Below are 17,478 nucleotides of genomic sequence, written 5' to 3'. Positions count from 1 at the left end.
ATCTCTAATCCTCATTAAATTAATAGGTACGATGACTGGCGGGTGTGGAGAGGCGACTCGGTGTACATCTTGCGGCATGTATGCGTTCCTTGATCATCTGATCGAGGGTGAATACTGTTGTGCAAAATGTATGCACATTGTTTCCCTGGAAGCCCAGGTTCTGAATCTGGGGAAGCAACTGTCAGCACTGAGAGGACCCTCCACCCTAAGACCCCTTTCACACTGGGGCGTTTTTCAGGCGTTTTTCATGCGCTTTAGCGTTAAAAAATACGCCTGAAAGAAGCCGCAACTGCAATCCCAATGTAAAAGCCTGAGTGCTTTCACACCGAGATCCCTTTCATACTGGGGCGTTTTTCAGGCGCTTCAGCGTTAAAAAATACGCCTGAAAGAAGCTGCAACTGCAATCCCAATGTAAACGCCCAAGTGCTTTCACACCAAGGCGCTGCGCTGGCAGGCCGTCAAAAAAAGTCCTGCAAGCAGCTTCTTTGCAGCGCTTTTGGAGCGGTGAATAAAGCGCCCCTTCCCATTGAAATCAATGGGAAGCGCCTGTAAAACGCCTGAAAAACGCTATTGGCAGCAGCGTTTTGTGGGCGCTTTTAACCCTTTATTTGGCCACTAGCAGGGGTTAAAAGCGCCCCAATAACGCTCGAAAAACGCTGGTAAAGCGCTGCTAGTTTAAGCAGCGCTTTACGAGCGTTTTTTGGGCGCTGACATTGTGAAAGGGTTCTTAAAGTACTTGGGCTTTCACATTGAGACTGCAGATGAGGCTTCTTTCAAGCGCTTTACAGGCGCTTTTTTTAACGCTAAAGCGCCTGAAAAACGCCTGAAAAACGCCCCAGTGTGAAAGGGGTCTTAATAAGAGCCAGGAACATACACGGCAGGGGCCAGCACAGAGGTGGGTGGAGAGAAAGAGGTGCAGGCACTAGCAGAGAGTAGATGGGTAACAGTCAGGAAGGGTGGAGGGGCAAGTGCCAGGGAGGCCGATCCAGGGCTGGAGCATCCCAATAAGTATGCTCCATTGAGTGACAGGGACCAGCACTGCTGGAGCTGAGGGATTCTCCTAGCTGCCAGGAGAAGAACTCCTCCAGTGAGAGTGGGGGGGGGGGGGGGGAGCGAAGGGAAAGGAAAGACAGATTCTGGTGGTAGGGGACTCAATTCTTAGGCGGACAGAGAGGCCAATCTGTAACAACAACCTGAAGTGCCGAACTGTATGTTGTCGGGTTCGGCACATCACGGATCTGGTGGACAGATTACTGGGAGGGGTGGGGAAGACCCAGCTGTCATGGTGCACGTTGGCACCAATGACAAAGTCAGAGGCAGATGGAGTGTCCTAAAGAATGATTTTAGGGACTTGGGAGCTAAATTGAGGAAAAGGACCTCCAAGGTAGTATTCTCAGGAATACTACCAGTACATCGAGCCACACCAGAAAGGAAGAGGGAGATTAGGGAAGTAAACAAGTGGCTCAAAAGCTGGTGTAGTAAGGAGGGGTTTGGGTTCCTGGAGGAGTGGGACGACTTCTCAGTCGATAACCGGTACTATAGAAGGGACCTAAATGAGGAGCGTGCAGATCAGCTGGGATTAACGATGGCCAAAAAGTTAGAGGGGTTTTTAAACTAGGCGATGGGGGGGAGGGTTCAGAGATAGAGATAGTCAGCGTGGAGCATATACCAGAGGGTAATATTAGGGGCATTAGTGGTGGGGTAACCAAAGCACATAAACCCAAGGTAAATATAGTAGCAAGTCCTAGTTGTAATCTTGGAACACCCAAGAGGATAGTATGTGACTGGTCAAAATATATTAATACATTAAAAAGTTTGTTCACCAATGCCAGAAGTCTGCCAAGCAAAATAGGCGAGTTGGAAGCTCTGGTGCATCAGGAGAGCTATGATGTAATCGGTATTGCTGAAACTTGGCTTCATTCCTCACATGACTGGGCTATTAATATTCCTGGCTATACACTCTTTCGGAAAGACAGAGTAAAAAGGAAAGGTGGAGGGGTCTGTCTGTATGTGAGACGTGATCTCAAAGCGAGTGAGAAAGAGGACCTGGTGGACGGAGAGTGTGATGAGTCCGAAGCATTATGGGTGGAACTGCATACAGATGTGCGTAGTTCAAAGTTAATCATTGGAGTTTGTTATAGACCACCCAATGTTAATGAGGAGGTGGAGACTCAGCTCCTTGCACAGATAGAAAGGGCTGCAAGGGCTGGGACAGTGATAATAATGGGGGATTTTAACTACCCAGAAATTGACTGGGGTAATGGCACTGCTGGGACAGTTAAAGGTCAAAAATTTATAAACCTATTACAGGACAATTTTATGGTCCAGTTTATTGAGGCCCCAACTAGGAATGATGCTCTGTTGGACCTGGTAATCTCAAACCATGCAGAACGTATTACTAATGTTCAGATAAAGGAACATCTGGGTAGCAGTGACCATAACATGATTTCATTTGATGTTAGCTGTAAGCAAAAATCACATATGGGAAAGATAAAAACACTTAATTTCAAGAGAGCAAATTTTCCAAGGATGAGGGCTGCTCTCCAGGACTTAGACTGGGAGAGAATATTGGCATCAATGCGCACAGAACAGAAATGGGAATTCTTCAAAAAGACTGTTTGTGATCTCACGGCAAAGTATATTCCCATGGGCAATAAGTTTAAAAGGCTAAAAATAAAACCGATGTGGCTCACGGCCAAAGTAAAAAAAAAGCTATAAACTATAAAAAAAGAGCTTTTAAAAAATATAAAAATGAAGGAACGCTAGTGTCATTTAAATGTTACAAGGAATCTAACAGAATATGTAAAAAGGTAATCAAGGATGGCGAAATTCAAAATGAAAGACAGATTGCAAAAGATAGTAGGACAAACCCCAAAAAATTCTTCAAATATATTAATAGTAAAAAGGTTAAGTCTGAGCATGTAGGCCCTTTGCAAAATAATCTGAAGTGGGTGACTGGGGACAAAGAGAAGGTTAACTTATTAAATACTTTCTTCAGCTCTGCGTATACAAAGGAGCGGGGTAGTGACGCAGCCCCAAATCCACAATGGCTCAAAAGTGATATGGTCCAAAAATATTTGGACAGAACAAAGGTGGATAAAGCACCTGGACCTGATGGCATCCACCCACGGATCCTAAAAGAATTGAGCTCTGTAATTTCAAAGCCATTGTATCTAATTTTTAGGGACTCATTAATGACAGGAATAGTACCACTGGATTGGCGCAGGGCCAATATGGTGCCTATATTTAAAAAGGGAACAAAGTCTTTACCAAGTAACTATAGACCTGTTAAGCCCCATACACACTATCAGATTTTCTGCTGAATTTTTCCTTCAGATTTACCAAAACCATATAATATGAGGTCAAACCTTTGGAGTTTCAATGTGTATGCAATCAGGCAGGCCCTTGTACTACATGGTTTTGGTAAATCTGAAGGAAAAACTCAGCAGAAAATCTGATAGTGTGTATGGGGCTTTAGTTTAACTTCTATAGTTGGGAAGATACTGGAGGGATTAATAAAGACCACATAGACAAGTTCTTGCAGGAAAAAAATATTTTAAGCAACAGACAGCATGGATTCATGAAAGACAGAAGTTGTCAGACAAACCTGATTTCTTTTTATGAGGTGGTAAGTAAAACCTTGGACAGAGGGGTGGCGGTGGACGTGATATACTTGGATTTTGCAAAAGCGTTCGATACAGTTCCGCACACACAGCTCATGTGTAAGGTAAAGTCTACAGGTTTGGAAATATCAGTTTTTAAATGGATAGAAAACTGGCTAAAAGACAGAATTCAGAGAGTCGTGGTTAATGATTCTTACTCTGAATGGTCTAAGGTTATCAGTGGTGTACCCCAAGGTTCAGTGCTGGGACCCTTACTTTTTAATATCTTTATAAATGATATTGGGTCTGGGATCAAAAGTAACATTTCCGTCTTTGCAGATGACACCAAACTATGCAGTGGAATAACCTCCTTATAGGATGTCTGCAATTTACAAGCCGACCTCAATGCTCTGTCTAATTGGGCGACTATGTGGCAGATGAAGTTTAATGTTGAGAAATGTAAAGTTATGCACTTGGGGGCTAAGAATATGCATGCATCATACATGCTAGGGGGAGTACAACTGGAGGAATCCATAGTGGAGAAGGATCTGGGGATTTTGGTAGATCATAAGCTCAATAATAGCATGCAATGCAAATCTGCGGTTTCCAAAGCGAGCAAAGTCCTTTCCTGTATTAAGAGAGGTATGGACTCCAGAGAGAGAGATATCATTTTGCCCCTGTTCAAATCATTAGTAAGACCTCATCTGGAATATACAGTTCAGTTTTGGACAACAGTTCTGAAAAAGGATATCGGGAACTGGAGAAAGTGCAGAGAAGGGCAACCAAACTGATAAGAGGCATGGAGGAACTCAGCTATGAGGAAAGATTAGAGGAACTGAATTTATTCACTCTTGATAAGAGGAGATAAAGGGGGGATATGATCAACATGTACAAATATATAAGGGGTCCATATAGTGAACTTGGTGTCGAGTTATTCACTTTACAGTCAACAAAGAGGACAAGGGGGCACTGTTTACGTCTAGAGGAAAAGAGATTTCATCTCCAAATATGGAAAGGTTTCTTCGCAGTAAGAGCTGTGAAAATGTGGAATAGACTCCCTGCAGAGGTGGATTGCTTTAAGAAAGGCCTGGATTATTTCCTAATGGCGCGTACACACGTAGCGGACTATCCGGCGGACTTAGTCCGGCGGACTGTCCGCTGGACTTTCCGAACGGGCTACTTGGCCACACACGGCACTTTTTCAGCGGACTAATACGGACTCGCCCACACACGTGGAGGAAAGTCCGCTCATTTTGAGCGCCTCTCAAGGTAGGCGGGGCCCGCAAAGACGTCGCTGGCCCCGCGACCTGGTATGGACTTAAAGGGGAACCCCAACGCTGAAAAAATCGGCGTGGGCATCCCCCCAGGTCCACATCAGACCCTTGTCCGAGCACACTACCCGACGGGCCAGGAAAGGGGGGGGGACGAGCGAGCGCCCCCCCTCCTGAGCCGTACCAGGCCGCGTGCCCTCAACATGGGAGGGTGCCTTGGGGAAGGGGGGCCGCGCGGCCCCCCCACCCCAAAGCACCTTGTCCCCATGTTGATGAGGATAAGGGCCTCTTCCCGACAACCCTGGCCGTTGGTTGTCGGGGTCTGTGGGTGGGGGGCTGGGTGGCCTGGTCTTCTGTCGCCGCCGTCGCCGCCTTCTGTTCTTCTCTTCAGATGTTGCCTTGTCGCTCTCTCCGCTCACAATGACGGGGACAAGGCGCGCGGTGACTTATATAGGGACATCACCGGATGATGTCCCCGCCTATTATGATGTCACAGTCCCAGCATCCTATATATATATATATATATATATATATATATATATATATATATATATATATATATATTTTTTTTTTTTTTGTTTTTTGTTTTTTTGTGGTTGAACTGGATGGACTTGTGTCTTTTTTCAACCTGACTAACTATGTAACTATGTAACTATATTCAATATATGTAACAGTTTATTGTGTCAGGACCAGAATCTAAACCCAGAACCTCTGTTGTGTCCAGCAGTAGCTCTTTTTGCTGAGCCACCTGAGAAGCTGGACTGCATGCTGTCTGAACCCTTGGATAATCTTGTCTTTTACAATGTTTCTGGGGAACCTTGAACTCCTCCCATGAACTTCCTATTTAAGCCATAAAAGTGCACTTCCTGTTTGCCAGATTATTTTGCTCTTTCCAGCCCATATCTTTCTTGTTTGTTTACCTGCAGCTGTCCTTATCTCCACTACCACTTGTTACTGACCTTTGGCTTGTTCCTCAGCTATGCATCTGTTTGAACCCAACCTGCAACCACTTGTTACTGACCTTTGGCTTGTTTACTGACTACACATTTGCTTGATCCCTGGGTCCTGCTACCGGACCCAGACTTGCTGATCTCCTGTTGGGGTGATCCTGAGGACCGCCACCTAGTACAAACAGGCAGCAAATCCCATCTCCATAAGGAGCTCTGGTGAATACCGGTAAGTGCTTGGACCCTACACCTCAGGCCTGTGTCATCTGCCAGGAAGACCTACTTGTATATTTATCCAGCTGGTTGGTGGGAGCCTTGCTACTGCTATTGCTACTGGTCTCCAAACCTTACCCCTGACCATGACATATTGGATAGTAGTATACTGCTGCTGTAGACTTTTTCGAGCTGAAGTCCTGGTACAAAATAATTCACTTACACTGACCAGCCATAACATTATGACCACCCACCTAATGTTGACTAGCTTCCTCTTTTGCCGCCAAAACAACACTAACCTGTTGAGGCATAGAATCCAAAGTAATGTCTACATAAGTGGCATGACCCAAGGTTTCCCAATAGAACATTGCTCAAAGCAAGAGACCACCTCGGATGGCTTGCCTTGCTCCCACAGTGCATCCTGGTGCTGTCTCTTCCCCAGGAAAGGGACGGACACTCACCCGGCCATCCATATGACGTGAAAGAAAACAGGATTCATCAGATCAGGTTATCTTTTTTTCCATTGCTCTGTACTCCAGTTCTGATGATCACATACCCATTGTACGAGCTTTTGGCTGTGGACACAGGTCAGCATGGGCACCCTGACTAGCCTGCAGCTATGCAGCTGCATACGAAACAGACTGCAATGCACTCTGTCTTCTGGCAACTTTTTAAGCGGTTTGAGCTATAGTAGCTTTTCTATTGGATTGGACTACACAGGCAAGTGTTTGCTGTCCATGTGCATCAGTGTGCCTTGGTCATCCATGACCCTGTTACCGGTTCTCCAGTTTTCCTTACTTGGACCACTTTTGGTAGGTCCTGACCACTGCAGATCGGGAACATCCCACAAGACCTTCAGTTTTGGGTTTGCTCTGACCCAGTCATCTAGCCATTACAATTGGGCCCTTATCAAAGTCAAACACTTGCCCATTTTTTCTGCTTTCAAAAAAAAAATGGGGGGGGGGCAGGTATCTGCTCCCTTCAAATTACTTCAAATTACAGAGGCGGATAAACGGTTATGTGATTGCTTAGCTCCTGCACACTCTGCCACATGAACGATCTATACAAGATAATGGTGCAAAGAATTTGATGGTTGTGTATGAAGGGAGAACAATACTCACTACAGAGGTGGGCGAGAGCAATCTCTTGGAGGGCGAGGGCAGGTGCAGGGTGTGTTAATGATGTCATCTGCTGAACTCCATCCTTCTAACAGGTTTTCGTGCTCTAAGGGTCAGACAGCAGGAAGTACTGGGGGAGTTTTTAATAGGAGACACTGGAGGCTGAGGCCTGCCCTAGAACATAAAGAAAGCTTTTACTTTTCTGAAACAGAGGCTTGTTAATGGTATAATGGTACATAGGGAAGCTGGAATTTAGAGAAAATGGGTGAACTTAGCCTTTAACCTGAACATTGTAAAGCCCCATACACACTATCAGATTTTCTGCTGATTTTTTCCTTCAGATTTACCAAAACCATATAATATGAGGTCCAACCTTAGGCGTTTCAATTTGTATGCAATCAGGCAAGCCCTTGCACTACATGGTTTTGGTAAAGCTGAAGACAAAAATTATCAGAAAATCTGATAGTGTGTATGGGGCTTTAGATTGATCAGCTTTGTGGTCAGAAGAAGAGTTTGGGAATTGCAAGAACAGCTGTGCAGAATTACAATTTTGTGTGTGTGGGGGATAAACCTATTCAAATATATCTGTGTATATACAGTATTGTTGTTTCACGTTAACTTGTACTTTAACAAATAACAGAGTATGATCTATTGGACAGCACAAGCATTTTTCTTTGTCTTAAATTACCTGTTATTACTGTTTTGCTTATACAGGACTGGTGGAATTCCACTTCATTCTCAAACTATTACCGGACATGGAATGTGGTGATCCATGATTGGCTCTTTTATTATGTGTACCAAGACCTTCTGTGGGTAAGGGCCTGGTAGGGAGACAAAAATAGACAAATTATAAAAATAAGTGTCATCTTTGAAACAAGTGATTGATTTTCTTTTCATTTTGTTTTCAGCTGCTGAAAAAGAAGTTTCGTTCAGCAGTGACACTGGTCGTGTTTCTCATGTCTGCTTCTGTGCATGAATATGCCTTAACAATATCACTTGGGTATTTTTACCCAGTTATGTTTTGCCTCTTTACTATTTTGGGAGGTACATTCTTAACCTTTTATTACTGGTATTGTTGATATCAAGTGACAGGAATGTTGATTTTAGGTTAATGTTTGGGTTATGTTGGGTTTATGAAAATCTTGCAGGGTCCTTTGCCTGTGTTTTTGAAGGTTCCAATGACTTCCAATAAAGTAGGTTTTATCAAAAACCACCAACAACGGTGGAACAAGTGCAAGTTTCTAATTTAACATGAAAGAACATCACTGCAAGCTGTTTAATGACTTTAACATGACTTCTATATCTTGAGCTGAATACACCTCACCTTGGAACCAGCCTGAGGCCTACAGCCAGGAAAGCTACTGGCTGGAACTTCATAATGTCAAAGAAATACCATCCTTGCCCAATGCAAAAAGTTTGGAGAATTTAAATAGTTTGGTCGAATTCAACATACTTTACTATTATTGTTTTTTTAAATTATTTATTTATTTATTTATTTAATCTTTGCATATTCATTGATGGTGGCAAAACTAAAGGGCAATGACCCATAGCAAACAGATTTTAGATAACTAAAGTTAGATCTCTAAACTCAGATCAGTCACCACTGGTTACTGAACTTTTTGTTGAATAACCTTGACTATGGTTGTTGTAGAAGACTTAATTTTTTTACTTTTGCTCTGGTTTGCATACAGTATGCCATGTATAGAAATATTTGTACTATGAATAACTAATCTCTCTCTTTATATTCTTGTTTTTTAGTTCTGTTTAATTTTGCAATCAATGACAAACGAAAAAGTCCAGTGTTCAATGTAATACTATGGACGTCCCTGTTCATTGGTCAGGGCATCCAGGTTTCTCTATACTGTCAGGAATGGTATGCACAGATCCATTGTCCACTCACAGAGGTACATTGACCTTTTATCATTCAAACAATATTGTGCGTTATCCAGAATAATATATATTATGTAAGACAATATAAAAACAAAGCAGCCATAAATCACTCACAGTATTCATTTTAAAGTATAGCTAAAAAGTGATACAACCTTGATCACTAGGTTTACTCTATACTATATTTTGTGGAAAACAGTGTAGCGCTTATTTGTTTTTACCATATTACAATGTGACCAATGTAATCAGTGCATACATTAAACTGTGCAAACAAATAAATACATTTAAACACTCTTTGCTGTATATGATAAACAAAGCTGGAATGTCCAAACAAATATATAAAAAAATATATATATATCAAAAATAGGAAAACATAGGAATATTTTTGATATATACCGTATATACTCGAGTATAGGCCGACCCGAATATAAGCCGAGGCCCCCAATTTACCCCCAAAAAAACTGGCAAACTTATTGACTCATGTATAAGCCGAGGGTGAGACATGCCTGTCCATCCCTGTGTGTGTGTCCGTCCATCCCTGTGTGTCCGTCCATCCCTGTGTGTCCGTCCATCCCTGTGTGTCCGTCCATCCATCCCTGTGTGTGTGTGTGTCCATCCATCCATCCATCCCTGTGTGTGTGTGTCTCCATCCATCCATCCATCCATCCCTGTGTGTGTGTGTCTCCATCCATCCATCCATCCATCCCTGTGTGTGTGTGTCTCCATCCATCCATCCATCCATCCCTGTGTGTGTCTCCATCCATCTGTGTGTGTGTGTGTGTGTGTGTGTGTGTGTGTGTGTGTGTGTGTGTGTGTGTGTGTGTGTGTGTGTGTGTGTGTGTCCAGCCTACCTTTGTCCCGAGCCTCCGTCCCGTGCCTTGCCTCCTTGCCTCCGTCCCGTGCCGTGCCTTGCCTTGCATCCGTCCCGTGTCGTGCCTTGCCTTGCCCCCGTCCCGTCCCGTCCCGTGCCGTGCCGTGCCTTGCCTTGCCTCCGTCCCGTGCCCTCTTCGTCGGCGGCCATTGTAAAATTCAAAAGCTGCGCCGCCGCCTTCGCCTGTGATAGGCGGAACACTGAATTTCCCAGCAGCCTGTGTTCCGCCTATCACAGACGTCGTATCATCCTCGTCCGTAGTACGAGGATGATACGATGTCCGTGATAGGCGGAACACAGGCTGCTGGGAAATTCAGTGTTCCGCCTATCACAGGCGAAGGCGGAGCCGGAGGCGCGGCTTTTGAATAGAATGGCCGCTGTCTGTCTGCTCGACACGCTGATCGAGCGGGCAGACAGCGATGACTCGAGTATAAGCCGAGGGGGGCACTTTCAGCCTCAAAAAAGAGGCTGAAAATCTCGGCTTATACTCGAGTATATACGGTATCTATTTTTGATATATATATATATATATTTATATATTTGTTTGGACATTCCAGCTTTGTTTATCATATACAACAAAGAGTGTTTAAATGTATTTATTTGTTTGCACAGTTTAATGTATGCACTGATTACATTGGTCACATTGTAATGTGGTAAAAACAAATAAGCGCTACACTGTTTTCCACAAAATTTATTATGCCACATTTGTACACCTAGATGTTGTGTTAGCTGCTATTTGTATACCGTCTACACATTTGAATAGCGCAGTGTTTTTGGTTCTTTTTGAAAATACTCTATACTATAGACTTATCTTTGATCTGGTATTATCTGGTTTGGTCTTGTGCAGATATTGTTAACTGATTAGTTACAAAACTCTGCATTGTCTTAACTGCTTCCCGACCACCTCACGCCGATATACGTCAGCAGAAGGGCACGTACAGGAATATAATCACGTACCTGTACGTTGCCCTTTAAGAGGCTGCGGGGGCACGCTTGCGCGACAGCGGGAAGCTCCCCGAGTCGGGTCCTGTGGACTTGATCTCTGCGGAGATACCCGCGATTGCCTCACGGAGAGGAAGAACGGGGAGATGCTAAAGTAAACAAGCATCTCCCTGTTCTGCCTAGTAACAGTGAAACTGATCTCTGCAGATCAGTGATGAGTAAAACACAGCCATGCCCCCCCACAGTTAGCAACAAGCCCCTAGGACACACTTAACCCCTACACTGCTACCTAGTGGTTAACCCCTTCACCGCCAGTGTCATTTACACAGGAATCAGTGCATTTGTATAGCACCGATTGCTGTATAAATGACAATGGTCCCAAAAATGTGTAAAAAATGTCCGATGTGTCCGCCATAATGTCGCAGTCACGATAAAAAAATCGCTGATCGCCGCCATTTAAAAAAAGATATATATATTAAATAAAAATGCCATAAAACTATTCCCTATTTTGTAAACGCTATAACTTTTGCTCAAACCAATCAATAATCGCTTATTGCAATTTGTTTTTTACGAAAAATATGTAGAAGAATACGTATCGGCCTAAACTGAGGAGAATTTTATATATATATATATATATATATATATATATATATATATATATATATTTTTTTTTTTTTTTTTTTTTGGGGGGATATTTATTATAGCAAAAAGTAAAAAATAATGTGTTTTTTAAAAAATTGTTGCTTTTTTTTGTTTATAGCGCAAAAAATTAAAACCGCATGGGTGATCAAATGGCACCAAAAGAAAGCGCTATTTGTGGGGAAAAAAGCGCGTCAATTTTGTTTGGGAGCCACGTCGCATGACCGCAAAATTGTCAGTTAAAGCTACGCAATGCCGAATCGCAAAAAGTGCTCTGGTCAGGAAGGGGGTAAATTCTTCCAGGGCTGAAGTGGTTATAGTAGGGCTTATGGAAACAGTTTCTTATTGTTCAATTTAAGAGTAGACCAGGGTTGAAAACCTGATGTAAATTACAGAATCTCACAAAAGTGAGTACACCTCTCACATTTTTGTAAATATGTTATTATATCTTTTCATGTGACAACACTGAAAAAATTACACTTTGCTACAATATAAAGTAGTGAGTGTACAGTTTGTATAACAGTGTAAATGTGACGAAGAATACATGGAAAAGGGAAAACTGTTTGACTTTATAGGTGTCAAAGAAAAAATATATATAGTATTTTTTAATTAGAAAAACTATATTAATAACAATAAAAAAATTATCATAAATAATCCCTTGTTTCATATCAAATTCATTTCATGTACATATACAGACACTACCGCTCTACATGTTTCGCTTCGAGTGAGCTTCTTCAGAAGATTCTAGAGTGCTGTATGAAAGGATTACTAAGAGAGATAAAAAACAACAACAAAAATGGGATTACTTACTACAGAGTTACAATTAATTACAAATTGTCAAAATATATGCCCAAAAAAATACACTTGTTTTTATTTTTAATATTGCTCAAAAAAATATTTTACAATCAAAGAATATTAGTGAAGCATAGAAGGACCTACCGAGTATGAAGAGTTTGTAAAATAAGACGCCTGGGCATTCAATTTCTGAATACTGAGTTGTCTGTTGGGAATATTCAGAAATTGAACACCCAGGGGTCTTATTTTCCATCCGGCTCCTTCAAATTTTTACATCAATATGAACAAAACCAAACATCTAGTTGACCCCATTAATGATTAGGAAATCAAACAAACATTCTTAAAATGACAGTGAACAAAATTCTACTATTGGATATCCAGCTTAACAGATTCCTTCATACATGCTAAAAGTGTGGACAGACAAATTTTCTCTGCCAAGCTATTGTATTCTGACAGCCAGTGTCGCTGGCTGTCAGAATGGCCCAATGTTGTCTGCATCTTAATGGATGTACTGTAGGCCTTGTTCAGCTGACAATGTTCCAACTAAATTTGACACAACAATCAACTTTTGTTAAATGGAGTGGTGCATTGTGTATTGTACAGTATATAGGTAAATTAGGTTTAAAGATGGTAACTCCATCTTCTGTATGGGAACCAGGAATTACAATTCCATATCCACACGTGTAAAACCTTGATATAAGCCTGTGTCCTAAATTTTATGGCATTTAGCTGGACATCCCCTATGGAGATAAAGATATTTTATATGAAATATGAGCATTAACGTCTGCTAACCATTGGTTCACTGTTGAAGTCAACACTGACATCCTTTTAGCAATCTTTTTGACTAAGGCCGCGTACACACGGGCGGATTGTCTGCCCAACTAAGTTCGTCAGACAATCCGACAGACAGTCCGTCCAACTTTTAAATGAACGGACTTGACCACACACGATGAACAGACAGTCCGCTGAAAGCTTGCGCAATGACGTGTACAGCACGTACGACGGGACTAGAAATACGACGTCCAATACACTGCAATGCAACCTTCGGCGTGTAAATCCTTTCTGAGCATGCGCCATACTTAGTCCGTCCAACTTGCCTACACACGAGCGGACTGTCCGCTGAAACCAAGTTTGGACGGACAAAATTACGGAAATTCCGAAAGACTTAGTCCATCAGACTGTCCGCTGAAAAAGTCAGCTGAAGCCCACACACGAGCGGATTGTCCGCTGAAAGTTGGGCAGACAATCTACCCGTGTGTACGCGGCCTAAGGGATGTGCATATTTGTGAGGCCCCCGTCAATAAACATTCTACTCCCATCTACATCCTTACCAGCAATTGACCAGATGACACAATTCTTTGGAGTCAAATGGCCATAGCAGCCTTTTTATTACAACAAATAAAATACAAAATTCACACAAACATATAACTTAATGCATACAATGCATTTTACATAAACATTAACAACCAAAATAATACACATCAGTATTAAACCATCCTGATCTAGAGGTCTTTGAAGGCAAATTATAATTTCCAACCAACTAGTTGTATCGGTACACCCATAAAAGGCCCCACGCCGTGTATTACGCAAGCTCGGGGGCAACCAGCTACTTCCTTCCAGATACAACCTACTACACACCATTGTTACCATTTAAGGGAAAAGACGCCCATACTCCATATGGGCCCAACCCCCCTTAAATCTCCATTATTTCTCAGCACCACCTTCAAAGACCCCATAGACCTCCCGCCACAGCACACACACACGTGACACCTTATGTGCGTGTCGCTCTCCAAACCTGAAACGCACACCATCCTGTAAACCCAGCTGCCACAGGTCAATACCAATAGCATTCAGGTGAACCCCATCAGAACATAAAAAACGCCATGTTTCCTCCTCCAAATCCCGGTGACGAACCGCGAAACCCCCATTCCGTACAAAAAACGTGGCCACTGCTTTGTTGACTTTCACCCTGGCTCTGTTAAAACCTGCAACAGAACAAGCCAAACACCAAGCAATCCTGGCCACGATATCAGATCAGATAAAAATGCTATCAGGGAAAAAGGATTGCAGTCATAACAAATCAAATTTGATGTCCCTGATCAGCTAGCTCCCTTGCACACTGCAAACCAAGGTCATTACCCCCCACATGTAGCAGAACCACATCCAATCCAGCGTACCTATGTATTTCAGGTACTACCCTGGACCATAGTATGCCCGGGACTCCAATCCAGCGTACTATGCCCTCTTCCCCAGACAAACCCAACAACCTGCCATCCTTCCTGACATCTGCCCTCCTGGCACCCCAATACACATAGGAGTGTCCCAGGATCAACACCAAGCAGGTTTCCGAATCTGAAAGAAAAAGAAATAGAAAAAGGGGGAGGGAAGGGAAAACACATCACCCCGGCACCTAGGCAAATGACCCACTCGAACGAACAACATTAATTTGTTGAAGCTGAGAGAGAGAGGAGCCACGAACACTAATCCCCCCCATTATGTTTTTTTTTTAACTACAACAGGTGGGGGCAGACGTATGATTTAAATCGCGCTGATTCCCAATGTCCAATACTTTGAACCACCTTCTCATCCAATCCCCACCAGACTGCCTCCGTGGCCGCTCCAATGCGGAACGAGTGAGCAGAATAATTTTCCGCCCTCAACCCTGCTGCCAAACATTTTTTGAACACCGCCTGAAACTGAAAGCATGACACAGCTGTCCCATCCTCATGTCAGAAGAAAACCCCCCTGGCCTTGAGGCTTAACTTGGCAAAATTCCCCCACAGCTGCAACCGGACATATAGAAGAACCCGGGACCGTCCTCAACTCCACCCAGGCCCCCTGTCACGTGCCTAGTGGATGAGTCCGACCTGCAGGGAGAGACCTCTCTTGAGGCTCCGACTCGAGTGCCCTGGTAGGGTATACAGCAAGCACAAGAGTCGGGAGTGGCACGAGTGCCTGGCAGGATCAACAGCAGGGAATGGATCTGGAACCCAGGAAGCACTGTGTAGGAGAACCTCCAACAGGGTCAGGAGACAGGCTGGCACCAAGAAGGAGCTGGATCGGCAGGTCGTGCAGCAGGCTGGAACTGAGCAGCAGTCAGGCAGCAGGAACCAGGACTCTGGAGCAGGACTTCAGGCTGTAACTGGACTGCAGGCAGGAGCTGGACCAACAGCTGGAAGCTGGACAGCAGACAGGCACCAGGAACCAGGATGCTGAGAGCAGGGTAGTCAGACAAGCCGGGCTGGTGATCAGGTAGTCAGAGGTACCAGCGGATCAAGCAGGAGGGTAGTCGGGCAAGCCAGGTCGGTAATCGGGTGGACAGCAGAGGTACTAAAGGATCAAGCAGAAGGGTAGTCAGATAAGCCAAAGTCAGGTGCCAGCAGATAGCATGGATGGGATGGTAGGTAGATAAGCCGGGTAAGTAAGCACAGGAGACAGGTTCTCAGGGTCAGGATACACACACGTTGTAGATCAGACAGCAAGATCTCAGTGTGACCATCAGAACTAAATAGCCGTCTGGTGCCAACAGGCACACATGCACACACTCGCGCGCACACCCACGCACGAACGCACGGCGGAAGGCCCAGGCGGTCTGTCACTGGCAGGATCTTCCTGGCATTGCCCCCCCCCCCCCAAGGGGCAGCCTTTGGATGCCCAACCAGGTCCATTTTTCAGGGTGGGATCTCTTGAAGGCTTAGATTAAACTTTTTGTGTGGATGTTTTCCTCAGGCTCCCAAGAGTTCTCTTCCGGGCCATAGCCTTTCCATTTGATCAAGAATTGAGCTTGATTATTCCTTTTCCTACAATCCAAGATTGCTTTGATTTCGAATTCTTCCTCACCATCCACTATTACAGGATCCAGAGGATTCACGTTACGGTCAGAAAAAGGATTAGAGACAAAGGGTTTCAACAGGGAAACGTGAAAAACAGAATGGATCTTGAGTGAATCAGGGAGCTCTAGCTCATAAGCCACCTCGTTAATCTTTTTTTATTTTTATTTTTTTACAGGAAAAGGGCCCAAGAATTTGGGACCCAACTTCCTGGAGGGACAAGTAAATTTTAGATTTACAGTGGACAACCATACATGGTTACTGGGTTCAAGTACCAATTCACCCAGATTCTTCCTGTTGGAACACTTCCTTATTGTGCTCTTGGGATTTTGCCATAGTTTTCTATAGTAACTGATTGTTAGAGGAAAAAAAATGTATTGTTTCCAGGACCGCTGGCACAGAACATTCAGGAATGGAGTTGGGAAGAAAGGATGGGTGGAAACCGTAATTAGCAAAAAACTTCGTAACGGAATGCATGGAATTATTGTAGGCAAATTCAGCCAAAGGAAGCAGAGTGACCCAGTCATCTTGAGTAAAGGATGAACAACACAGATATTGCTCGAGGGTCTGGTTGGTCCTCTCAGTCTGACCATTTGTCTGAAGGTGGTAGGCGGTGGAAAATGACAATTCCCAGGGTTTTACACAGAGCTCTCCAGAATTGAAAGGTAAATTGCACTCCGTGTTCAGAAACTTTATTGGCTGGGATTCCATGGAGTCTAATTACTTCTCTGATAAACATTTGTGCAGTTTCAGGAGCAGAGGGAGTACCCTTCATCGGGATGAAGTGGGCCATTTTAGACAGCCGATCTACCACTATAAAGATGGCAGTATGCCCTTCTGCCAGAGGTAGGTCGACAATAAAGTCCATAGACAACATTTTCCATGGCTTGTCCGGGATGGGCAGGGGTTTCAGTAATCCCCAGGCTCTGGATCTACAGATCTTATTCCGAGCTCAGGTAGTGCAGGACTCTACGTAACTTTTACAGTCTTTAAGTACTTGTGGCCACCAGAAGGTGCGCTGGACAAGATCAGCAGTCTTAGTGACACCAAAGTGCCATGCCAATGCATGGTCATGACAAAGTTCTAAAATTGAAACCCATAGGCCTTCAGATACAAAGATTTTGCTTCTGTATCAAAACAGTCCATCCCTCGCCTGTAGTTCTGCTCCTACAGTGGGTGCTGACCCCAATGAGGCTTGTTTAATCCGCTTGAGCAGATCTTCCTGTAGCAGGAGAAAGTTCCCCAGGGCCAGAATAGTGTCAGGAGGTGAAGTTTCCTTGGATTTATGGAACATCCTGGAGAGTGTTTCGTGTTTTTGGAGCCTGGCCAATAGATGACATGGAATGAGAACCTGGAAAAGAAC

General features: G+C 43.8%; 1 protein-coding gene across 4 annotated transcripts in view; it reads left to right on the top strand.

Moving 5' to 3' along the window:
- LOC143983794 (sterol O-acyltransferase 2-like) overlaps nt 1–17,478 on the top strand; it is a 306,186-nt gene that overhangs the window by 267,439 nt on the left and 21,269 nt on the right. For 3 of the 4 annotated variants that reach the window (XM_077483882.1, XM_077483883.1, XM_077483885.1), the window contains exons 12-14: nt 7,866–7,964; nt 8,060–8,195; nt 8,910–9,055. In XM_077483882.1, the coding sequence (XP_077340008.1) occupies nt 7,866–7,964; nt 8,060–8,195; nt 8,910–9,055 (381 nt within the window). Of the gene's footprint in view, nt 1–7,865; nt 7,965–8,059; nt 8,196–8,909; nt 9,056–11,611; nt 12,063–17,478 lie in introns of those variants that run through there. The other variant, XM_077483884.1, reaches the window with a different exon arrangement.

Source organism: Lithobates pipiens, unplaced genomic scaffold (genome assembly GCF_037356315.1).
Source record: "Lithobates pipiens isolate NorthernLeopardFrog02 unplaced genomic scaffold, aLitPip1_a1.2 Scaffold_16, whole genome shotgun sequence".
NCBI classification, from domain to species: domain Eukaryota; kingdom Metazoa; phylum Chordata; class Amphibia; order Anura; family Ranidae; genus Lithobates; species Lithobates pipiens.
Note: the sequence above shows the minus strand (reverse complement) of the source record. Positions and strands in the feature narration are given on the sequence as shown.